The following is a 26259-nucleotide window of genomic DNA, read 5'->3' as shown; positions in this document are numbered from 1 at the left end:
TCGACCAACGCGAGCAGCAATGTCGCGATACGATAAACCGTAATCGCGGTAGGCTGCAATCCGAACTTTATCAAAGTCGGAAACGTGATGGTACGCGTTTCTCCTCCTTACACGAGGCAGCACAACAACGTTTCACCAGGCAACGCCGCTCAACTGCTGTTTGTGTATGAGAAATCGGTTGGAAAGTTTCCTCATGTCAGCACGTTGTAGGTGTCGCCACCGGCGCCAACCGTATGTGAATGCTCTTAAAAGCTAATCATTTGCATCTTCTTCCTGTCGGTTAAATTTCGCGTCTGTGGCACGTCATCTTCATGGTGTAGAAATTTTTATGGCCAGTAGTGTATGATGAGTAAATCGCGGAACACCATAAAAAATACGAGCCACGAGTGAGCTTATAATTCGATCATTAATGAATTCTGACTTCTTTGTAGAAATGGAAATAGTGTACCATCTTATCCTCTAATCACGAAAATAATCATCTTTATCATAATTGAGGAGTTGAGAATGCAAGTGGTTGAAGTGAAATTTCACAATAAGATGATGTAAATACACATTTTGTGATCTTAAGTGTTGATATATTCTGAGTAAAAGAAGTACAAGCGATTTCTTGGGTATAGCTGCAGTTTGTGATGATAAAGTTTAAGCTCCAAGCCAATGCCTGGTCTGCGCTTTGAACACAACAAGTACAAGTGAAGCGACAGAGAGAAGGAGAATTGCTGCTGTCTATAATGAAGCTACAAGTTCGTATTTTTTAAAAGTACAGCAATAGCCTAATGTGTATGCTTTTAAGAGTATGTACAGCGATATTTAATACTTTCTTTCAATTGAAGCCATGGATGCCATAGCAAAGGAAAAAGTTGCTAAGGACATAGAAGGAAACAAAACACAATGGAAGAGTATCAGGTGCATCTGCATCAGCAAAGAAAATCCTCTAACAAAGCAGTTCAAGTATTCACTAAACCTTGATCTTGTGTTCATAGAAGCGGATTTTATGAAGTGCAATATTAGGCCTTCACCAATACATCTTCTGCAGCCTTTGCATCAAGATGAGTTTGAAACAAAATGTGAGAAGTGGAAACATTTTTAGGAAATAGATAACAAAATCCCTCCACTTTATTATGAGTTTCATTGCAATATTTCCCATTCCCAGACAGCAGTTGCTGTATGAAGAGGGAGAGGAAAAAGAAGGAGATGTTGTCAAAGAAGGGGACGAGGAAGACCGAAAAATGCGCAACACAGTGATACAGCATCACGAGTGTTGCCCAAAAAGGACATTCTTCAAGCAATACCACAGGACGAAATGATTATGATTCTATAGACATCGACTGTGAAGAAATTATAGATAGTGACTACGATTAAACTCTCCTATACGTTGCAACCACGCAAGTATATTTCCGTTTTAGAATGTTTATTTTATTAGCTCTTGACCTATTGGTTTTAAGCTGTTCGTATTAATTTTGTTTTAATTCCTCGTATACCTTGTTTTATAACAAAATATATGTTTTACTTTGTCTGCAATGAGTGTCGTACCAAAAACTTATTCAAAATATAGCACAGTAAGTAAAATGTTTTTCCATTTGTACCTGTTTTACTCTAAAAAGCTTTAAGACGAGGAGTATAAGTATTTTTAGTATATTATAAAAAATAATGTAAGGGCATTACAATCTCTAATCATGCCTACAATGGTACACAGGCTAACTGTCCGTCAGTGGAAAGTATCTGATGTTTCGATAGCAATTCAGCGAGCGCTTGTATCACTTGTAATCTCAGTCCCCAACCATATGAAACATCAGGCCGCTATAAATATGAAATTTCTTGTTACCTTACATTTTGGTGCTCAAGGATGTATGTTAAAGCTGCGCACAGTTTTTGGCTACCACTTATTAATTAGTCGTGATTATTAGTTTTTGCCTTAATGTGAAATGTTCATTTCTCGCATAAGGTGAAGTCTGTCAGTCTTTCATCGAATTCCTACTTTCTTAACAGGAATTTTGTATTTCCTTGCAATCTTCCCGTGTCCGAAGGTAATGAGAAGTCAGCAAGCCACATCTACCTTTATGAAATATATGACGGATATAGCAGAACCTTTTTTCATACTGTTTATTATACTGGCTTGCAATACTTCCCAAAAAAACTTCTCGAAAATATAATATCCTCTTTCCGTGTGGAATGTCAGAATAAATGCAGCCTTCTCGCACTACCTGAATCGACCAGTCACAAATTTAGCATTCCTTTTATATGCTTCTTAAATCCGATCTGATAAGGAACACAAGCTCCCGAGCAGTACAACAGATAAGCCTTGTAGGAGCTTTGTATGCTTTCTGGATCACTTCACTTTCTCAGAATACTCTAATTAATTGAAATACTCAATTTTAACTTCCGAAAACTGATTTGAAATGTTTGTTAGATATCACACCGCTTTGTAATTTTACGCGCAGATCTGTAGCTTACGAAACTGAGTTGAGCTGCAAACCACTAACGAAGAGTTCAAAACTTACTATATTTTCAAGTAACCCTGAATTTTCTAGTAGATTCTTGAGAATGACGCGTCCCTGTAAAGAACACTGTATTCAAACAAATTTCGGGCGTCGACTAGCAGGTGCCCAGTGGAAATGGCTCTGAGCACTATGGGACTTAACATCTTAGGTCATCAGTCCCCTAGAACTTATAACTAATTAAACCTAACTAACCTAAGGACATCACACACATCCATGCCCGAGGCAGGATTCGAACCTGCGACCGTAGCAGTCCCGCGGTTCCAGACTGCAGCGCCAGAAGCGCATGACCACCACGGCCGGCCCCAGTGGAAATATCGTGCGATGAATTAAAGACGATCGGCTGCAAGCCCGAAATTTGATTGAGCATTCAATTCGCTGGGAAGATTTTCTGTTCACAACAACATCGTAAGAAAACCACACGGACGTTCTGTAATGAATACTACTGTAGGAAATGCTGACATAACAATGCCAAATGGCAACCAGTGTAAAGACGCGGAGAGGGATGCGTTCCTTGAGCGGAAAAAGAACGGCTGAGAGTGTAAAGCAACTCACAAGCATTCAGCAGTCGTTTTGTGCTTTAGTATTAGGTAGAGTCACGATTTCAGTTACTTGACAATGCAAAAAGTACTGAAGTTACAATAAGTTACTATTGCTCTTTCACCCAGCAGAAGTGGTAGAATGCAAAGCATTATTTTCCATTCTTGCTCCGTACCACGGAAAGAGTACATTTACGGATACTTTTTCCAGTTAATTATACCTGCTCGTTATAACTAAAAACTCTCAAAATGTCAAATGAAAATTTAGAAACACTCGACATATATAAAGAACAAGAGAGGTCCGATCACATTACAATGGGTCACTCACGATATTACCTTTGTTCCTGAAGAACATTCTCTGTACTGAATAATTTACTGGCTCCAGTTTGTCAGTATTTTAGATGCAAAAAGGTCCATAGCCATGATAAGCTTATTGAAAGAAATTAGTTTCCTGCACTGACTTATCTGCCGCGATGTGTCACCGCACACCGTTCAATACTGCCTTACACTCGTAAATGCCATAGCTGTGTGCTGCTGTTTGTACAGAACCAGATATTATGGATACAGATGGGAAACTCCGCCAACGACGCACTGGTAGTGAAATTATGTGTTGTGACAAAATACATGTGTTTTAATGGGTTAAACATTTTGCTTGAAAATGGCTATACTGCCAAAACGTTACAGTACACAAAATAAAAATAAAATGGATGTAGAATATAACCAATGCAGGAAACTAATTTCTTTCAAGATATTTGTCAAGAACTCTTCCAGAAAATTGAGTCAATTTACTCCATACCCTTATGACTTTGTTCTTATTCGGCATTGTGTCACGACGCGGAAGCCCTTCCAAAATATAGGTACTCCAATCCTTCCCGTAAAGTTCCGCCCTGGTTTGTGCTGTACTGTGTGTAAAAACCGTGAAGATTAATTCACGTACAGTACAAACTTTTGGAAAAAAGTTTGAATCTTTCGATAAATCTAGTTATACAGGGTGTTGCCGAATTTCCGCTACAATCTTCTAGGATTTGCAGAGGGGAGTGAGTACATAACATTTTGAACAGCAACCCATGTCCGGAAACGTACCGTTTCCGATCTACAACGGTTTCGGTTCAGATGTTTAACTCATCTACTTCTGTTTGAGGTATTGAATTAGATACGACGCAGTGCAGTTATTAGGTAACAATTCGAAAGGAAATATAACGAACCATCAATTTATCACTCAAGCACATTTGTCTGTATTAACATTTAAATATTACGTGTTTACATTACTCCAAAACGAGAAAGAACCCAGAATACTGCACGCAAAGAACAAAACTGATGCATTACAACAGCGGCTCGATGTGACGACCACCAGCGTTGTTACAGACACTGTACTTACGAAGTGTGTTGAAGTACACACTCTCCATCCCACCTGGTGTCCCTTCAATTTACAGTACAGCGGCAAGAACGCGTGCCAGCAGATCTCCCTAGAGGAATCTTGTAAACTGAACTTTGCATACAACCCCACAAGAAGCATTCTGCAGGAGTTAAATCCAATGATCGCGGCGACCACGTTGTTGGACCACCTCGGCCCATCCATTTTTCACCGTATTGTCTGTCGAGATGTCTCCGAAGCGCACGTTAGTAGTGAGTTGGTAGACCATCATGTAGAAACCACTTTTTCTGACCGTCATTCAGGGGCACGTCACCCTGTCTACCCTATTGCATACCGGGACAAACGACTCTGAGACTTCTCGCTTTCCCTCAGCAGACGTGGACGCGTTACACATTTAAATTGAAACCATCGTAGAAACCGAAACGGTACGTTTCCGGTTATGGGTTCCTTTTCAAAGTATTATGTACTCATTCCCCTACACAAGTCTTAGAAGGGTTTAACGATAATTTCCGGAAATTCTGTATTTCAATTCATAGCATGTTCTTAGATGACGAAACGTAATGTAACTAACGATATTGGTCAGTTAAGATTCCACATTTCGGTGCACTGTGCCTGCCGCTGTTCTTCTCTCGAACGATGTAACTTACGTGCCACGCCTATATAAGCTACTAGACAAGCTAAACGACAGAGACAGTCACGCTTCAATATAGTTTTAACTTCCAAGGGGAAGCCACGACGTTTGGGACGCGGATTTACTGCAAACTTCGTACACTCGTACTACTCCATTAGGACAACAAAACGTGTAAGCAGTAGCGCATACTTCTCAAGCGTTATTGAGAAAATCGCAAGATAATATCGGTCATCCAATATATACCTGTGCGCCATTTTTACCATGAAGCGGTGGCAGCCAAGTAGTTAGCGTTCAAGCCCCGTAATCGTTGGGTCGCTGGATCGAGTCCAGTTCGTGAGTTTTTCTTTATTTTCAACATAGTCATTTTCTTTACTATTTAATTACATTTGATATAATGGGAAAAATACGTGTAATCGGATGAACTTTTATTAAATTTACAATGTTATTTGGCAGTCTACAAATTTTTACTGTCACAAATAATATAATATTCATTACCATCGACTAGTAAACGAGCAAACGCATAAAGTGATACTGAAAATGTATGCTTGTCCGTGATTTGAGAAATCCCTCATACCTGGAAGGAGCCCGTAGCGACTTGTTACCTCCAACTTTATGAGCGGCACAGACGGCTTTCGAAAAATGTACAATTAATCGTCGCTTCCGACATTACGAGGACAAGTTGCAGGATGGCGTTTTTCGTAAAAACATGGAAAACATGAAGTTAAACGGCACCAGCTGCACTGAATACATGCTATGTTTCCGCATACACAAGGTCTTTTGAGGTTTTTCATGGGGAAACTAACCTCGTTAACACTTTCAAAAACCTCTCTTTCAGACGATAATTTGGAAGCAAACCATGCATAACGCAGCATTTCCTTAAATATCGCCGTTGCTAATTGGTCATGCAAATGGCTCTGAGCACTATGGGACTTAACATCTATGGTCATCAGTCCCCTAGAACTTAGAACTACTTAAACCTAACTAACCTAAGGACATCACAAAACACCCAGCCATCACGAGGCAGAGAAAATCCCTGACCCCACCGGGAATCGAACCCGGGAACTCGGGCGTGGGAAGCGAGAACGCTACCGCACGACCACGAGCTGCGGACAATTGGTCATGAGGTATTGACTGTACTTTAATTGCGTCTTCGCGAGAAGCAATTTGTCGTTCTCGTTCGATTAAATACGAACAATTTTGAAGACACGGACAAGTGTACATTTTCAGTATCACTTTATGCGTTTGGTCGTTTACTAGTCGATAGTAAATTATATTATTTGTGATAATAAAAGTTTGTAGACTGCCAAATAACATTGTAAATTTAATAAAAGTTCATTCGATTACACATATTTTTCCCATTATATCAATTGTAATATAAATAGTAAAGAAAATGACTGTGTTGAAAATAAAAAAAAACTGACGAACTTGACTCGATCCAGCGACCCAATAGTTACGAGGCTTGAACGCTACCCAGTCGGCTGCCGCCGGTTCGTGATAAAAATGACCACGCACAGGTTTATATTGGATGACCGAAATTATCTTGCGATTTTCTCAATAACGCTTGAGAAGTACGCGCTACTGCTTACACATTTTGTTGTCCTAATGGAGTACTACGAATGTACGAAGTTTGCGGTAAATCCGCGTTCCAAACGTCGTGGTCTCCCCTTGTTAGTTACGTTCCCTTACAACCGCATGCTCATGGGGGCCAGTTTTCCTCGCGGGATGTCAGAAGAACGAGATATTAAGTGTTTTCCAATACATACAGCAATCGCTCAATAATATTTAAATCTGGCGGTTGTGGAAGCAAGGGGAGACGTTTTATTTCGGTCTGCTGATCATCGAAAAAATGTTTGGCGTTTCCTTACATACGACAGCAATCATTATAATCTCGTATAATGCAGTTCTACGCTGGGAATAATGCCGTCAGTAGTGGATCAAAATGCTCACCTAAACTGATTCGTTATACGAACCGAGCGAGGTGGTGCAGTGGTTAGACACTGGACTCGCATTCGGGAGGACGACGGTTCAATCCCACGTCCGGCCATCCTGATTTAGGTTTTCCGTGATTTCCCAAAATCGCTCCAGGCAAATGCCGGGATGGTTCCTTTCAAAGGGCACGGCCGACTTCCTTCCCCGTCCTTCCCTAATCCGATGAGACCGATGACCTCGCTGTCTGGTCTCCTTCCCCCAAAAACCACCACCACCACCGTTATACGAAGCTAATCTTTTTTCCTTAAAGTGTGAGCCACATCGCTTGATCATTAAATAAATGTTAACCTTCCACTGTACTGTTTCATGACGAAGTTTTCATGTGAGCCTTGTACAACATCATATGACTGCACACTACCGCTGTAGACAGCCACGGTAGACTTACAACTGTTGCCACGAATGCAGCACATAGGCAGTTGCCTACAATTTGGCTTCGTCGGATATCTAGAAATGTCCAGCTTGACTGTACCGACTCTACGTAACTATCCCAGACGTTCTGACGCCCCACAATACACCTCGTCCCTGGGTTGGAGCTGAGAGTGGTGTGTGGTTGCAGTGGAGTCGCAGAAGGACTTCCACACGAAGCGGCTGAGCGAGAGCGTGGCGACGACGCCGGCGCCCACGAGCGCCGCCACGGCCGCCGCCGGCCCGCCGCCCGCCAGCGCCGCCCCCGCGCCCGCCCCCGCCTCTGCGCCGCCGCCCAGCACGCCGGCAGCCGCCGCCGCCTCCACGCCGACGCCGACGCCGACGCCCGCCTCCAGCACCGCCTCCACCTCGACGACCCTACCTCCGCGTGAGTCCCCCATCTCGCCACTACTACTCTTTCACTCCCCTCCGACAGACGATTGCTGCTTTCGAGAAATCGTCCACTCTCATTTCTATTGTCACCCTCAGTTCCACATATATTATTTGACCACTCTTTGAAAAACTTTTGGCGATAAAGACTCGCTAATTCAATATTTGTTTTCATTATTGCGCCCTGTTAAAATTGGATAGCGATGTTTTAAAACTGTTCTTGTGTTCAGCTAATTTGTCCACTGTAGGGTTCCTACTACTATGACCGCCAAACTGTATTCTAGATCATGTAGTGCTTAGCTTAATAGTGAAGGGAATGAGTTGTACATATCAGATGGTTATAACTAAAATGACGGTGTTCCCAGTGTTGCAGCGCGGGCTGTATACATCACAGGACGCTGAAACATCGCAGTTATGCTCGCTCGAATTTGTATACATCGCAGGACGCTGAAACACCGCAGTTATGCTCGCTCGAATTCTTGCTGCTCGGTGCACTCGCGGAGAATGCTGAAAGGAAAATAACAGTTGCACTTCCTGCCACCAGGTGAAAATGTGGCGCTGTAAGCAATCAGAATGTAGAGAGCTTGTATAAGGAGAGTGGCCAACCGGACGATACGGCGGCCATTTTTCTGCCAAACTGCGGGTGGGACTTTTGAATGGCCAGTAGTGGTGTAGTGGAGTACACACTCACCGAATCAAAACCACAAGACAATATGGCGAAATTATTCGTTAAATGCCTTTGTTTATAAGAATAATGTGTTGTAATAATTTTCACACAGCCAATTTACAGGTCTGTTTTCAAATTTAACTATGTATATTGCAAGTTGTTTTATATATAGTAAAAACCAAAAACGACTTACTTCGCATAGATAAGACTACTTGGTTGGTTTCCACAAGCCTCCTGTTTGATTTATTTCAGCCTTGTTGACTGCGACTGCCCACTGCTTTCGTCTTTCTTCATTGCATGGAAACGCTAACATGCGAAATCCACCTTCGCCTCTATTGGAACAACCAAATGCAGCACAACCTGGCTTCGTTTATGAACGTCTGCAGAACGAATTACAGATGTCAAAAACAATACTGTACAATTACTAACGCGTTTACTTCAAACATGTAGGCCTATCGACTTCTTCACAAAACTCGTATTTAAGATCACAAATGCTAATTACGTACTAAAAACAATATACAACTAAATCTAACATGCATGCAAAACGCATAACAAGTCTCTCAATAATTCAAATACCTTTTAATCGTTTCCAAAATCCTCTGAACTTCAATTGAACTCAAAAGCACGGCGAGCATAGGAAGCGCGAGAGACGTTTGGCGCCATTTTTCTGCCATAGCTAATCAACCAATCACCTATGGCCACTCTCTCCCTATACAGGCTCTCTATCAGAATGGGAAATGCTTTTTGTTTTGACGTCAGTATGCTATTTGTCGCTTGGCAACGATGCCTGTTTTCTGTTGTGAAGTGACTGTTGGAGTGAAGGATGAAGAAGGTTGAAGGAGGTTGAAGAAGGTTGAAGTTTTCCGTATCAAATGCAATGGCTTTGAGAAGGAAGACCGTTCGCTACTGGTAAAGTTTTTAGTCAGAACGGCAACAATAACAGCACTGCATTGCGGGAATATCGCGGTTGCAAATAGGTCACATGTCAATAAACGGCTAAAGAGTACGATGAAGAAATTTGAGAAACAGGCAAATTAGGTTGTGCAACAGCAAGAGAGAGGCACCCCATTCCCATGCCAGTTGTCGAAGAAGTTGCCGTAGCTACGTGCAGCACATGCCTCAGATTCTACAGCCACTGTTCGAACTGTGTCACGCGAATTGTCTCTCCCCTGTTCAAAATATTTTCTCGCACAGTTTACACTCGTACCCCTATAAGATTCATAATGTGCACCAAATGAAGTCCCGAGGTAGGCTAAAACACTGCGATTTTGCCCTTCAGTTTTTCGCACGTGTGTAAGTAGATAACATGTGGCTGGGAAATATTCTTTGGATGGACGAGGCACATTTTACTCTGCACGGTGCCGTGAATGCAAGAACTACCACATATGGAGTTCTGCTCCGCCACACGTTGTCCAAGAAAATCCACTGCACTCAGCACATGTGGGTGTGCGGTGTGGTTTCAAAAGCTCCTTCATTATCGGTCCGTTTGTCTTTGAGGAAGTGATACCTCGCAGGGCTGGTAGGTGTCTAGCGATATCGGCGCGTTATAAGGACCTCCTTGTGCAACGCGTAATTCCAGCTTTGCAAGAACATAACTGTATCCGTACCACTGTTTTCATGGAAGATGCACCGACAACACACGTCGCTTGCCAGATAAAAGATTTGCTTCTAGGAACCTTCGGTAACGACGGCATCATCTCTAGGCAATTTCAAGATTTGTGGCCTTCCACGTACCCCGACCTAAATCCATCTGACTTCTGGCTCTAGGGACATATGAAAGATCGTGTCTATCAGGGATGTATCCGCAGTCTTCCTGGTCCGGAAAGAATATAATGATATCTCGCTCTGATTACACGTGTTATTTTGCGAGCGACTATCGATCATGCCGTCTGATGGTTGCAGACAACATGTTGCTGAGTCGGGAAACCTTACTGAAAACGTGAAATTTATTCGCAGTTGCGAATATGGATTATCATCAGCTGTATAACGGAACGATGAGAATGATAATTGGTGCTGAACCGTGATTGGAACCCGAATTTCCCGCTTATCGCGAGCAGTCATTTTACCATTAGGCTATCCGAACACGCCTCACGGCCAGACCCAGACTTCCGTATGTTGTTATCCATGTGTCTACAACCTGCACTCGTACATCCATTATGTACATTCCTGTACTGGGGAGACATTTTAATTGAAAGTCGCTTGCCCGGTGTCGGCGGATAAATACGAATTGCAATGCCTGGTTGTTTAGAAGTACGATGGAATGTTTCTTCGGACATGCCAGAACCACCGTTATAACGTATTTGATCGTTCCTCCCCTTTTCCTGCAACGGCACCGCATTCTGACTGCTTACATCGCCATATTTTGACCTCGTGGCAAAAAGTGGAACTATTATTTTGTCAGCATATTCCTTGGCTGCAGCGATTAATGAACAAACCTACAATGTTTCAGTGTCCTGCGATGTATACAGCCCGCACCGCAGTACTCGGAACACCATCAGTTTAATTATAACCAACCAGTATAAGTCGACGGTCTTATTTGCAAGTTTTATTCGAATTTCTGTATAAAGTGCACATACAGATTATTTAATTCCATTTATACAACAGCAGCTATCAATCGTCTGCGACACGGATGGTACCGTCTACACTTGCTCGATTGCTTACTGCTCAGTGCTACAATCCATGAAGGGCTCGGAACGCCAATACAACGTTCTTCCATTCTCCCCTAGTCTCCGATATCCGTTTCCGTCTTCGGATCCCCGCCAGCTTAGACCTTCTTCTGCACATTCTCTCCATCGTTTCCTAGACCTTCCTCTTATTCTTCTTCCTCCTGAATTTTCCTTTCTCCACTATTCTCGACTCTGGCATTATTCGCATAGGCCCTGTTCTCCATACAGGTAGTTCAATTCTTCATTCCGTCTACATTACCATCCTTCTTTCCGTATACTGGTCAATATACCCAGAAAAGAAGCAGCCACGAGGAGAGATGGAAACGAAATGAAACTTCACTGCTCGAGAGAGAATATGACGTTATTGTGGTGATTACAAAACTGCGTCAAATTTACGAAGTACTTGGCAGAATGAGTCCATTTATCAGTATGATGTTGCACACCCTCTGACTTGGATGCACAGACTAGTCCGGTTGTTAAGGTCGTCATCAAGCCGTTGTATCCTCTCCAGATTCACGCTGACCCACACTGTCATAAATGGTCCTCGGTACTCTGGATACTCGCTTAGGACTGAATCGACGTCCGAGCTTGTCTCATACAAGTTTTATTGGGGCAAGTCTGGGGATCTTGCTGCCCACGTGAGTACCTGAACATCACGCAACAGGTCATGGAGACACGACCCTTTTGTACGACGAGTGTTCTTCTGCCGAAAAATGGCACCACTATGTTGTTGCATGTGAGGTGACACATGAGGACGCTAGTAGGTGACTGTGACGTCCCATTGTGGAGTCATCGTGACCTGAAGTCAGAGGCAATGGCTCCCACATCATGGGGCCAGGAGTAACAACTATGTGCCTATCCAAAACGATAGAAGGATCAGATCGTTCCAGTGGTCGCCGACAGTGGTCATCCGGGGTAGTGCAGAACCGTGATTCAGCCTAGACACAACACGAGGCCTTTCATCAGCAGTCCACGATTCCCAGTCACGGGAGTACTCAAGACGCACCGGTTTGTGATATGGTGTTAATGCTAGACTACGCATAGGACGGCAATTCCCTAGTCTAGCTGCTGCAAGTCTCAGAAGATTTGTCCATGATGACAGAGAATGTTGCAGGGAGTCCATTATTTGTTCTCGAATGGTGGGTGCATATTTGAAGGGATTATGATATGCTTGGTGCTCACTACACATATCCTGTCTTCTGATTGTCAGACGTAGTCACTGAAACCTTGATGATGAGTGTGCCTGCCCTCAAGTTCGCATGCAGTCCATCGTTGACCCACTGTCACATCCGAATGCACCACAAACCTGGATACTGCAAGACTGGACCATCCGGCTAAATGGAGACCCACAATCAGACTCCTTAAAATTTCTTTGAGTTGCTGATAACGCTGTCTCACGCATGTACGCAGCATTTCTATGTCCTTCAGTGATCACTCAACATCTGACGCTGTTCACGCCCCTTGTACACCCTACCAGGTCTGGTAACAACACTGAACACGAACTACACTACTCCAATATGGTGACCGTTCTACCTGTCACATATAATTGCAGCTCTACTCATTTACATACTAACCGATGGTGTGTACGCGTACGAAGTTACATCGATTGAGCAACGCTGCTGTCTGGTTGGGCCAGGACTCTGCTGAGTCGCAGCTGGAGTACTACTTATTCTTCGTGTTTTACTGTTGTCGTTAACACATATCGATAAAATGAACATTGCAATAGACTAATCTGGGACCGCTCTACCGAATGTGCACGTAAAATTAGTCTCTGACGGGAAGCAAATCGACACTTTCTTTGACACTGTGCGTCGCATGAAAATCGTGATTAGCAGATTTTGTTTGAACTGATTCCAGCCACACATTACAAAAACTACAAATATCTGCCGAAACACCAGAGAAACTCGTCCTGACGACTCTTCGGAAGGACAACTTAAATGTATTATATATATGACCCCATGCCGCCCGACAGCTGTACGCCTTCATCCCACACATAACTCCATTTACTGACTCGATTTCCGTGTCTCGTTTAAACTTTAGTTTCCTTTGCAGCTTAATATTCAGATAGCTGTTCAAGTACATGTATAAATTCAATTTGAAAAAGCCATATTGCATGCGAACATTGTTAATTTACAAACACCGCAACCTTCTGGTAATCTTATTTAGCCAGACAAAAATACTGCAGTAGTGTGTTAACATTGGCAACTTCGAAATATTCCTAAGCCTCTAAGACAAAACTGCAATGTGTTCTGTGTTTACAACCTACACCTACATTCAAATAAGTAACAGTGGTTAGCCTTCACCGGTTGATAACTCACCACAAGTTTCAACAGTAATGAACAGTTGGTCCATCCGACCTTCAAATATGTATTTGTGTACACGAAAGTTCATGCCGAATGTTTATTGCATTATTGGTTGGAAGCCAGCCAAAAAGTACTCTAATTACTTCAGTCCAGAGACCGCTGTAAAACTGGCTGTCCAGAACGCTAGCAAAATGTCTGTTTCTTCACATACAAAGGGTTTGTTGACTGATTTCAATTTCTAATGTAGGAAAGAAGATATTTCATAATATACACAATTTATGTTTCATATAGACTTCTTTGGTTCCGCAGATTCACGTTATGGTACAAAATGAAGGAAAGAAGTTCTCCTTGTTTGGAAAGGGGTAAGTACCACTACAAGGGCTGCAGCTCACAGTTGCATGAAGGGATTGACAAGGCAGCATCGTAGTAGGATCAGAAAGCGTACAACAACATAAAGGTTCATCAGTACGATTCCAGCAATTTTGAATTGAAGCCATCCCACAAATACATCAGTTCATCGAGTGAGCAAAATTACTTGAAGTTCTCAGTTCAATAAAAGATCTGTTTATTACATTAGAAGGAACAAAAACTAGGTAGAACAGTTATTGTTCAATTTAACGATGTCGTGCAAGTAATCTTACAAAAACAGATATTGAATGTCATCTCTGTCGTGGCACTGCTAGGAATTTTACAAATTTTTTATAGTTTATATTTTATTGCAGTGTTAAGAAGGTCGATTTAGCTGTGAACAGATCCTTAGAGAAATGTTTGACACCCTTCTAGAAACTGGCATGCAACGATTCAACAACATTATTTTATGAAGTTAGGTAATCCAATGCAGTTCCATCCGTTGAGGAAGAAGTTAAGGGGCAGGTTTACACATTTGTTATTGTATAGCACTGCTGAGATTTCATGACTGAACTAAGCATAACTGCCACAAAGCCGATACCAGGAACATTAAGAGAGTGATGGCAGACGCTGTGGTGCTGGGATGTTTAGTCGTCGATCTACGCTATTCGGCCTACGGCAAGTGCAGTAGCAGGCTTCGAAATTTAGGCTCTTCTTCACTAATGAGAGGATGTTCTATTAAATAAAGAAGACTAAAAGATGGAAGAAAACAGCAAAAATTCTTCAAGAGAAATTTCAGCTCAAAGTCAAGAAAATGTCGGCATCACACAGACCATTACGATGGCTCTTTTCCTCGGTGGTAGCAGCCGCAGAAAAATGTGAAAAAAATATATCTCTAGGCGGAAGAGAGTATTGTTTTACCCTGACAGGACAGCAATAATTTTTTTTCTGAGGAGAGTTGACTACATACAGAAGAAGGCTGACCTTTTTTAAGCTGAATTTCACTGTTCACCAACTAGCACGTATATTTTTGGATAACAAAGGCAGTTCTAGCAACAAAGTATGATTACTTAAGCAGATAAAGGCGCCATTTAAATCACTTCAAAATAAACGTCTTTCAAAGAGATATCTGATTCAGTTGCTGGTGAGCTAGTTGTATACGGAAGAGCGTGCGGAATGTTTTGCACGAAACTATGTACATTAGTCAATTTTCGATGGAAGAAACTCCGACGTTATGGACTAACTACAGAAAGAATGCTACTGAAGTGACAAGAGAGGAACAACAGGGAGACGAGAGTTTTACGCAGTGATGCAGAGTTGCGCCGGCGCGCCGCTGGACGCCTTAGGTAAGGAGCCTGCTGCCTGTGCTACTGAATATTTACTCAAGGCTCGCGGCCTCCCCCGCGTCCCGATAAGATGTTTTTCCTGTGCTCGCGCCCGCGCTCGCAGGTAGCCGCGTAATAAAACCACGCCCCAGATGTCGTTAGCCGGCTTTCACGTACGATATCGCAAGTTTGCGGAGAAATAAAAAGGCGCTCATCTCGCGAGGTCCTTCCGGCGCTCTAGTTTGGCCGCCGTAGTGCCGTGCAACCGAGATACTGCACGTACTACAGCGCCAAATTCTTCCTCTCTTTTGGGACACAAGTATTATTGCATATGTGGTCCAACGTGGTAAATATCCTCACAATATTACATTGTCTCCATCTCTTGACAGTTGCCGAGACCCCAGTAACACCCCAAAGAGCTAATCTAACTTCCAGTTACTGATAACTTTAGATATAAGGCTCTTACCCATTTCGTACGTTGCCTCTAATGGACATTCGTTTTCTCTTTGATTATTTCTGACTGAGCCTTTACCTTTCTGACACTAAAAAGTGTGCTGGATTATCTAAAAAAAGAAGCTACCTAGTCTATAAAGTTACATCATAACGAAAACAGAAGTTGCCCTCCGCCTCAGACTCGTGCCACTAAGACTTGAGAGGAATAAATACAGACATATGCTTTAACTGATACCTTTGGACGCGCTAATAGCTCAATATTGCAAAATAATAATATGGAACTATCTTCACTTGTTATTTTACGAGAATCTAAAAGTTCTCCTACCTACTAAAGCAATGCTTTTATCATAATGCAACAGATAACTTTCTTTAGATTCCGTAGACCACAGTTGTAACTTCACTTCCACATATACCGATAGGTTTAATGAATGTTTGTTTTCTACCCTTCACACACTCGCTGCGTAATACAAATAACTGTAACGCACAACATACTTTTCCTTCCTTTTGAACCATACAGTTCGGAAACAAATCCACTGCGGAAAATATTCATCAGATCACAAGATAATAAATTAAGGGATGATCAGTTATTAAAATTTCCAAAAACTGGAAGTATATGTCTTATAAAACGCAAATCGATCATTAGTACAAAATCAGAATCTGAGCGCACATAGAAAGAAGGAGAAACGTCTTATCGAGGACGTCAATAGTCGAACATAGTCTTCTTAACTCATCGCTTACAACTTTCACATTCTGCTTTTTTCCTCAGATATCATGTAAAAAATAGTATGCCTGAGGGAACAGTATCACTGTCCAGTAAATTTCTGTTGTCATTTATGAAATTTCATCAGGAATTTTATTGTGTAAGTTATGCGATATTAATACAAGTCAAATTAATCAATTAGAGTCAAATTTCTCAAGGAAAGTTGTTTTGCAAGATGTCTAATTATGTCACACATGCTAAAGACAGGCTTACCACAATCAGCCCGACAATTCTGTCACTGCCACACTCACATTTTCTTTTCTTCAAACGCTGCAGAAAAGCGGTTAATGGATTCAGTCTCTCTCTTTTGGGCTATAACAAAGCTTATAAAACCGTACTGGGTTCAGCGAAATATTCACAAAACAACCGCCAAACCAATAATCACATCACTGAAGTATTAATTAACGTCAGAGGGCTTACGTAATTTAATATATTTATTAAAACTGGAGAAAAGCACTCAGTAAGGATGTTCTGTCGTACATGGTATCAAGTACACAAACTTCAGATAAGTCTTCTTGGCGATGTTTCATTACTCTCCACATTGTTCCCACCGAATAGTGAAGGGAAAGCAGTAACAGTATCAGGAAGCTTTACAAAACATGAGGTCTAAGACAGAGCAACTGAATCATTCTTATTTACACTAACTTGGTTACTTATGTTAGATATGATTTTGTGAATTCACTGAAGATACAAAATGCGAGCGAATATATTTCCTCGCCACACGGTTCTGTGGAAGAATATGTCAAGAGACTAGCCAGAACAAGACAGACTAAACAGTTTCAAAAATGTTAAGCTCTCTCCGAGTCTGAAAGATGACTTGCAAGACACAAGACATTCACGACCAACTTTCTGAGAAAAGTATAATTTTCAAGTTATGTAACTGTTCATATCTACTAAAAAACAACTGTTTTGAAACAGTTTATTGTTTTATTCAGTGTAATTGTTCTGAATGATAATGTGCAAATTGTCAGAAGAAATAAGAAATAAATGACACCTAAAGATTGTCTACTTCTCTGTTACACCCTTTCTTACATTTTCTGTACCACATAAAACTATCTGTAGGACATCAATCATAATGTGGCCTCTAAAAAGTGAGAGTAGTACAATGAATTTTTAGCCACTGAGAAAATCCCTCATTAATATCCCGTTAACAGATAAAGTATAGCGAAATTTTGTACAAGATTATCACTTATCTGTAAAATGAGGCACCAGATATAAAATAATAAACATCTAAGAAAAACTGTATTGTGTTAAAATACCTTGAATGGCTGGACCGTGACGCCCTCTCCGCGGCGTACTGTCACTCTGCATCCAAAGCTGAAAGAAATGAGCATTCAGCTGACCACAACGTCAGGAGTCGGATTGCTAACGACGTTAGAGAATGAAACGAAATATTTTACTAACTGAAACTGAACACAGAAGAAAATCAAGATATTCGAAAACATCGTCGAAAAATTGTCTCCTCGCCAATCTTTATTGAGTACTTATTGCTTTCACCTCCACCGCTATAAAAGTGAAATGTCTTCTGAATCGTAAGATATGCTTACTGCCAGACACGAATTTTGATCAACATCACCAAATGATATACACAAATGTGACATTTAGCTTGAGAAATCAAAAAGTCGTTAGTAGTAATATGAGTCTGAAGTATGAGGATAGGCACAACACAAAATATGTTAACTGCGTTACCAGTATTAGTGCCAGTCATGAAAGTAGACAGAACACAAATCTGCAAATGAACACTGCACTGGAGCAATGCAATAATGTTTTTATTTTTCAACGATGTGAAACTTGGTTGTTGTAATCGTATTAAACCTAAATTACTTTCTGTTCCGTTTTCCTTCTTAATTAATTAGAAATATATTTCCTCAATGTATCTGTGCTGATTGAACTGAGCCTGTCGAAGACATGTTTATGCAACTTGCTAAACAACTTAGCATATTCACTCCAAGTCTTATAACTGTACGTGCTTTTGCATTTTTAAAATACTGCTATATTAATTTCGTAAATAGGAATGATTACTCTCGTCACGTACACATTCTATGCCGATGCAAGGAGATCTCTCTTTATGCATGCAGAGCTGTGCCTTTTGTAATTCAGATGATTAATTCCTTCAACTGTGCCCCTTGTGACATTGTAAGACTACACTGACAACAGGAAACCGCGTAGTTCTCAGTAAATATTCAGTAGCTTTACTGGTTCCTACCACACTGGGTAAGCAACAGGATGCACCTCGTCTCTCTGGCGTCACGTGAAGAGTCATCTACCGCCCAAGTAAGTTCGTAAATGATAGACATTTGTTCTCATGTATCACGATGATGCCACAGTATCATGAATAAAATGAAAAATGGCTTCTTCAGAATGAAAGATTTCAACTGCTATGCGCAGTAATATTACACAATGTATATACAAAACTCTGGAAGAAATAATACATTATATATGGAACGACGCACGATAGAAATCTCTAGCGAATTTTTTGGGAACTCTTGAGGGGGCAATCCCGGTAAACAGTGAAAATTTTGAAGTAATTCTGGTATTCTTTTCATCATTCACTGTAAAATTCAAGGTCGGAAATATTGACTTCATGAAATAAGAAAAACCATCCCTTCCAGTAGTCAATAAACACAACGAAAAACAAATTTCTGTAGCAAATGTAATGTATCGTTTCCCATTAAATATCTTATAAGTTACAGTATTGTAAATTCTAAAACAGGTTTAATAATCTGTGTTATACACGAGCGTACGGGCCGCAATAGTTACAGAGAGGAAGGAAGAGTACGGGATTGGAACTAATGCATTATTACGAATAAAAACATTGAGTAAGTTTTCTTCCCTGTACCTGTAACTAATAGTTCAGCGTTCAGTATACTAAAAATTCTAAACCTCAATGCCCCTTTCCCTATAGTCACTAAAGAGACATATGAACTTGTTGAATTCATTCTTTCTTATTGTATTTTGTTAATGAAGATAACCAATTTCTTGTAGAGGAGAGATCGCATGAGTGCCTGTAATGGAGAAGCACAGCTTTCTGGCAACCTCACAGAGAAGCTACGTCTACATTTCACCAAGAAGTAATAAGGCAACAGAATAAAACATGGCTATTTGTTGTCGTGGGACTTTTGTTTCTTATCGTATTTACTTTATATGAGGGTGCAAATATCATGGACTGCTAGGAGCATAAGGATTAGAAGAAACAGATTCGCCAGATATCAGAGCCACTCCACAGAAAGTCTGGATTACGTCATTCTATTTACATTTTTAACTCGTAACTGATCCAATCTATAGATTACTGTGATACGAAGGTGAAGAGATGGGCCAGGTAACGTACTTAAGGTCACAGCACTATTAGAAGGGCTCTGTAGAAATATGCTATCTGGAACAATAGAAAATTAGCGCAGAATGCTACATATCCCACTGAAAAACAAAAGTAAAATAATGATACAAAAATCATATAGAAGATTGGAAAGACTGTCTTGATTTTCGTTTACAGAATGAATTTAGCACATTTATGATATGGTTTGGAGCACTTTATTTAACTTTGGTCAACACAGAGCTACATCAAAGAAAAAGATCCACTCAACTGAATCTCTTGATGGGAAGCAAGAAAGTCGCCACCACGAACGGTCCAGAAAGTGAAGAATTTATACTACAATGATGTAATGGCAGTTTCATAGACGCTATCAGTGACAGCATTAAAGGATTTTGTTCAGTACGTCGAGGGAATTCGTACTTGATATTTATGAGTGGCCAACAGTACGCTCCAGACGAAAAGTGTGTCTACTGCAGATACTCACTCTAGGTCTTGCAATTAATTGGTATACCAGAACACGTAACTGCTAGAAGACGACATGAAATGAAAGATAATACATTTCACATGTTCTATGTAATGGGATGGCTGAAGCTGAAAGTACCTGAGAATGAGGGATGTCAGAGGGGTCTGTGGAGAAATCGAAGCCATCCATACAAATTCAGGAACTTGCTAGACACCACACGAAAGAAAGGAACAACATGCTTTTACAGAAAAAATATCTCTTCTGTTGGGTTCCTCATTTTGTTATTACAATAAGTAAAGAATGTGACATGCATTTCGAAGATAACCCGTTTTTTAAATAGAATATCTACAGACAGCAGTGACAGGAACTCTATAGGCAACGCAGTTCTAGGGCACTCTTTACTGATTTTAGTTTGTTCAATGATTCTTGTTCTTTTAATGAAAATTACATGGTTATATTATCACACAACACAGGATGAGTGTACAAATGACTTATTTTCATGTTGAGTGTCTCTACACTTTACAAGAGAAAGGGTTTTAATATAACTTGTGGGCAGTTACATTTAGTAATCTTGCAGTGGTAAAAGCAATAGTCAAAAAACATTTGTTGGAGTGAGAACTTCTTTCCTTCCCAGGACCCACCTTTTAGCGCGGTAGGACACTTTTTTACACTATAAAGTCTCATACAATGATACCCTAACACTATCCTGCCAGCTGCATACTTGACGCCAACGTGGTTTTATCGAACTGGGGATTTACAGACTGTTGAAGTTTAAGACGTTCAGTAACAAGAAAGCATGGAACTAACTACTTCGTTGAACAAAGAATGGCTACATTTTATGAGAATGTTACTTGGAAAGTTGTTCAGTTGTAGGCAAAAACAGCATATGATTACACTGAGGAAACGTGTCACATAACACACTGAAATACAGCTTTGATTACATTGATGATCTCTGTGCGGCAACATATTTACTATGTCGGTACAGATTTGTATCGATAGTATATGATGCGCGTGTGTCAGACAAGGTGTTGCTCCTGTTTCTTACTCAGTTCAGTTGAAGTCCTCCGAATGCAAAATTTACCCTTATTGCTTCCTTATCCCTCGCTATTAAAAAACATAATGACACAAATCATGCATTATGTAGCAATCTTGAAGACTTTCACAACATAGAAAGAGTAAATTAAGTATGTAAAGTAGTTTATATTATAAATATGAACTTAAATATTTATTATGAAACTGTAAATTCATTACGTATCAAAATCACAGTACTAATGATTGTCTGCATTTCAGGTTACTGTGTGGTTCACCGTCCTCAGCAGTCTGTACAGTACATCCGTGAAGGAAAAGGGAAAAGGGTGAGTCAACATATGATATTGCTGCGATAGAAAATACTGGAAAAAGAAAAACAGTTACTGGCAAGAATGACCATACTATTACAAAGAGGAGAGAGCAGCAAAATATATTTTTCAGGCTGAGAGGCTACTGAAATCCATCGCATTCTTCATTTTTTAATCTTTTCTGAAATAATTACCCATCACTATTCTTGCACGAATCAAAGGAAGCTGCACTGTGTTTGGAAAAATAAGCTATTCCACGTATGGATAGCATTTTTATAAAATGAATGGAAAAAATTTAACTAACAATTTACATTATTGTTTAAATCGTTGATGAACAGATTAAAGCACAGAATTGCATAATTATTTCAGTCTTATGAAAAGATAGTACATAGCAGTCTAAAGTAAATACTTACATAAACTTTTTTATGGTGTTCCAGTAATATGAATTGGATATAAAAAAGACTACATGATAATATTTACGTCCATAAAGAATTACAACGAAAATAAATACAAAAAGGGCCAACTTCTGGTACACAAACAAACATTTCTTAATGAGGTAACAACAAATTGTATCAAATTCGTATTCAAATTGACGTATTGCGACATAAAAGTAGGTAACTAACACAGAAAGAAAAATAGTGGAATAAATTACTAGCTTTTGATAACAGAAGATAATATACATCCTTGAATTTTCTGCAGTATGCTGTCTAATGCAGTCCATTGATCAAATACATTATTTTACTCACAGCCATATGTAGTAAAATTGTATAAATGGTAAGAGAATATGTTACCAGAATTAGTTTGATTTGTGTCATATATTAAATGGTTCAAAGAGTATTATACTCAATAAATAATAAAAAGCAATTCTAGATGAAATGAAGAAACTGGTCTTCTGACATAGAATTTGACAATGGCCAATGCAAGTTGTAGTTAAAAATAATGGCTCACTGAAGATCACTTGATGTCATAATCCAAATAATAATGAAAGAGTGATCAATTTGGCACCAATTAGTTGAGTCTTTATATAGTGTGTTGTAAAATTCCAATGCACAAGAATGTTTCGGTAATTCAATATTGTCTACAGGAAAGAATGACGTTGTCTACCTTCAAAAACGTTTTATTTCTATTTTATTTTCACTGTTCACTTAACAGGAATATATATATCGAAATGTGTTACCTACAGATAACATCTACACAAAGAGAAATAGTTTTGTTACCTCCTACTGTATCAGCATATAATGTTAGAATGCATTAACCATAAGCAACATTAACAAAAACTTGTTAAATATTGAATGCAAAGTTATTTATAGTGACTAAGAATTAGGTATAGCTTTCGTGTGTGAGGCAGCGTCTTTCTCTCTTTCAGCATGTTCGGTAGTTTCATTCATAAAATGTTACAGGGAAAGGGGCGGAGATATAAAAGAAGTCGTCTGGATTACAGTGGAATGATGGAAGAATTAAAAATTAATCCTTTTCTGGAAATAGCAATGTAGAAGATTCTATTGAAGTGCCAAAAAATTAAAATGAGTTTTATAATGTTCTACAAGCCATTGAAATGTTTTGAAAAATTTAATATTGCAAAGAAATTAAATGTAAGTGTATACACATAATCTAAAATCGAGTTAACATCATATAATTTACTTTCACACTTCAGTATAGTATATCTCTCTGTAAAATAAATAGGAGAGATGGGTAAATAGGCTGCCTTAATGAAAAAATGATCGTGGAACCAAAACAATTCAAAAAATTTTAATATTGATCTGTGATACTCATGAAAAAAAATTAAGGACATGTACAAATCGTTATGTGCAACAAGAAATAATGCAATGGAATACACCGAATTTATTTTAATATAGTCCACTTCAAACCTTAAAAAAACTAAGGAAACTTACAAGCTCATTACATATACTACAAAGATGATTATACTAACAATATGCATTGATGATATTAACATTGACATTATAACTCATTTCTCATTTTCTTCTGGCAAAAAGGAAATACATCAGTAACTATTTTCTACCATAAAGTAAAGGGAGATGATCGCCTATAGTAAATAACTTTTTAGCATTTTTCTGAAGACTAATGAAAGAATCTGCTATTATTATTAATATTATGTTACAAAAATATAAATCAAGAGGAATCTTATTGCCTTGAGAAAATTTTGAGCTATTTGTGAAAATATGAGATAATAAAAAATTACGATCATCTACAATACATTAAATCTTTAGTGTTATGCAGAAAGTTCACACCAACAAGGACAGAATTTTTAAACCTTCAAACCAAAGGATTCATTAGTTTGTGTTACAGGGCTTTTATTAAAGTTTTGTGAATTGATTTCAGTATTAGTGCACATCATTGTTTGTATGTAGTGGAAAAAAATTTAATTTGATGTGCAATACAGTTTTGTTATGAGTGTCTCAATGACTGATATACTTATGAAGAGAAGCATAAAGAATAGATATCATGTGAAATTTAGAAATAATATTTTCTATTACATTTTCACTGGAAAATTTGATAAAACTGAAGAAAGTGATATTAAAGTGTTTGAAGTACTGTTAACTGTGACGGAAAGCATAAGCATTCCAACAGCTTGAATTTTATTCTAATGTTGAAGGTAGAAGATGACAGTGACAGACTTGTAGTGCAGCCAGCTTGATAACGTGCATAACTACTAAAAACTTCTTTCAGTTGTTATCTGAGTTGAATATTTCTGCTAAGTAAAACACATCAGAGGAAAATATTATATGATTGAGAATGTAATACTGAGGATGAGTAGGTGTTCAAGAAAGCTATAATAACCTTAACAATTTTTTGTTGCATTTATAAGAGGATATATCCAGAAAGTTATTAATTTCGAATTTGTACGTTAACTGTCTGAATTACTTCTATGAAGATCAGAGACGTCGTTATATTTAGAAAAGTCATACCGCAAATCATCCTTTAGTGACATTCATTGGATAATATTTATGAATTAACATATGAAAGCAAAACTAAGACTTTTCTTTGTGACAGAATTACAATATTATCAGTAATTTATGGAAGTACTGAAATAACTGAAAGAATATTGATATAATAACTTAAATACGTCTATTCATTCGCTGATGCTGCATAAAGTTTAAGTAAGGTCTATTTTCATTCACTTTTGTTGCAAGGTTGCATCTTTGGAAAAAATAAAACTGACTAGCTGAATGCAGAATAACTGTATTAAGACCAGCTTTACAAGTATATGCTGTTTTTATAAGATTCAAGAAAAAATTATTTCAGAATAATGTAAAAATGGAAAACTGTTGAAGAAAATGGGTACTTCATATTAAACTACAGAACATAATCACAGTGAAGGTATATAGAATGCAGCCTAACAAAATTAAGAGATGTATTTGGAAGAATATACAGTTAATTAATCGTCCTATGATCGAAATTAACCTAAATTCGCAACTAGTACAGATAATGTGTGTGTGGTCAGTAAATTCCAGAATATGCAGAACAACCAGACTTCAATACGATCTTGTTCTAAGATTCTGAACCATGAAGGAAGTAATATAAGTACTTAACATTCAGCTAGCAAAGTCACTGGAGAAGAGTATAACCTCGGATTGGACATGGATGAGAAGATCGGCAGTGGCCTGTTCAAAGAACACATCCTGACATTCGCATTAACTGATTTTGGGAAACTACAGAAAACCAATACCTGGATCGCCGGACAGGAATTTCAGCACTGCTTTCCCGACCGAAATCCTGTGCCTTAACCACTGCATCAGCTAACTCAGCTTCTGAAGCAGGAAACAACTACCGTATGTTTCGAGCTAACAGAATTATACCATCGTCCAGAAGAACTTACATGTTAAAAACCTATCATGATAGACCGTCCAATCACTCATCATATGAAGAAATCTCCTTATTCAAGCCCGTAAGTTTATCTTCAGCAAGCATGCTGCCAAGAACTAATATTTTCAAATAAATGAAGACACGGGTGTAGAAGTGGTCTACTTGTATGTAAGTATTTCTCAGGTAAGTTACTGGCAGTACTGTATCTCAGTTATCCAGAAGTTGAAGGATCAGGTCAACCGCTAAGAAACAGGATCATTCTGATCAGTACGTGTGTAACAAACTTCATGATAATACACAGCCTAAGGGAAAACATCTTTTTACTTTAAAACTACTTACAAACGGCCACCCAGGGACAACTGTTGTGAATAAACGATTTGAACAAATCTCCTGGATGTCATAGTTTCTACATATAATTTACCGTAAAGAATGCCTTCTGTTAGTGGGTGGGTAGCCTGATACCTCATATGTGTCTCTTGGTGTTATTAAGGTAATTATTTGTTTTATTTATGGCCTTATTCTACTAGAAATGCTAGCGCCGTATATCTCCTTATATTTAAGCATATATTGCTCTGTAAGTTCCTTTGTACAAATAAAACTGCACTGGGAACTGAAATGGAAGTATTATGCAGTAACTTTAAAGATGATGATGACAATAACAGTAATAACAATAACAATAGTGATTTTCATTGCTTGGCATGGATATTACTACATCTTCCGTCAGTACAAGAAACTTTATTGAACAGACATTAGCTTTCATCTTATATTAACTTGTATTAACATGTCAGAGCCCATCTTTATTCAGAACACGCACCTAAAAAATCATATTTGAGTGTCGCAGCTGTATACAGAGAGTACCGACAAGAATTACAAGTTGAGAGTAATGTTTATAGATCCACTTCGCCATACTTCCTGTAGCTACACACGAACCTGTTATGCACGTATATTTTGCAAATTAAGAAACGATGTCACTGAACT

At 39.2% G+C, this 26259-nt stretch overlaps 1 protein-coding gene across 1 annotated transcript in view; it reads left to right on the top strand.

The window, feature by feature from the left end:
* The window catches only part of LOC124722173, a 294914-nt gene that overhangs the window by 129436 nt on the left and 139219 nt on the right, over nucleotides 1-26259 (top strand). The window contains exons 5-6 of the mRNA XM_047247374.1: nucleotides 7586-7822; nucleotides 21410-21474. Coding sequence (XP_047103330.1) covers nucleotides 7586-7822; nucleotides 21410-21474 — 302 coding nt within the window. The remainder of the gene's footprint in view (nucleotides 1-7585; nucleotides 7823-21409; nucleotides 21475-26259) is intronic.

This window comes from Schistocerca piceifrons, chromosome X (genome assembly GCF_021461385.2).
Source record: "Schistocerca piceifrons isolate TAMUIC-IGC-003096 chromosome X, iqSchPice1.1, whole genome shotgun sequence".
NCBI lineage: Eukaryota > Metazoa > Arthropoda > Insecta > Orthoptera > Acrididae > Schistocerca > Schistocerca piceifrons.
The sequence above is the reverse complement of the archived record's forward strand: the minus strand, read 5'-3'. Positions and strand labels throughout refer to the sequence as shown.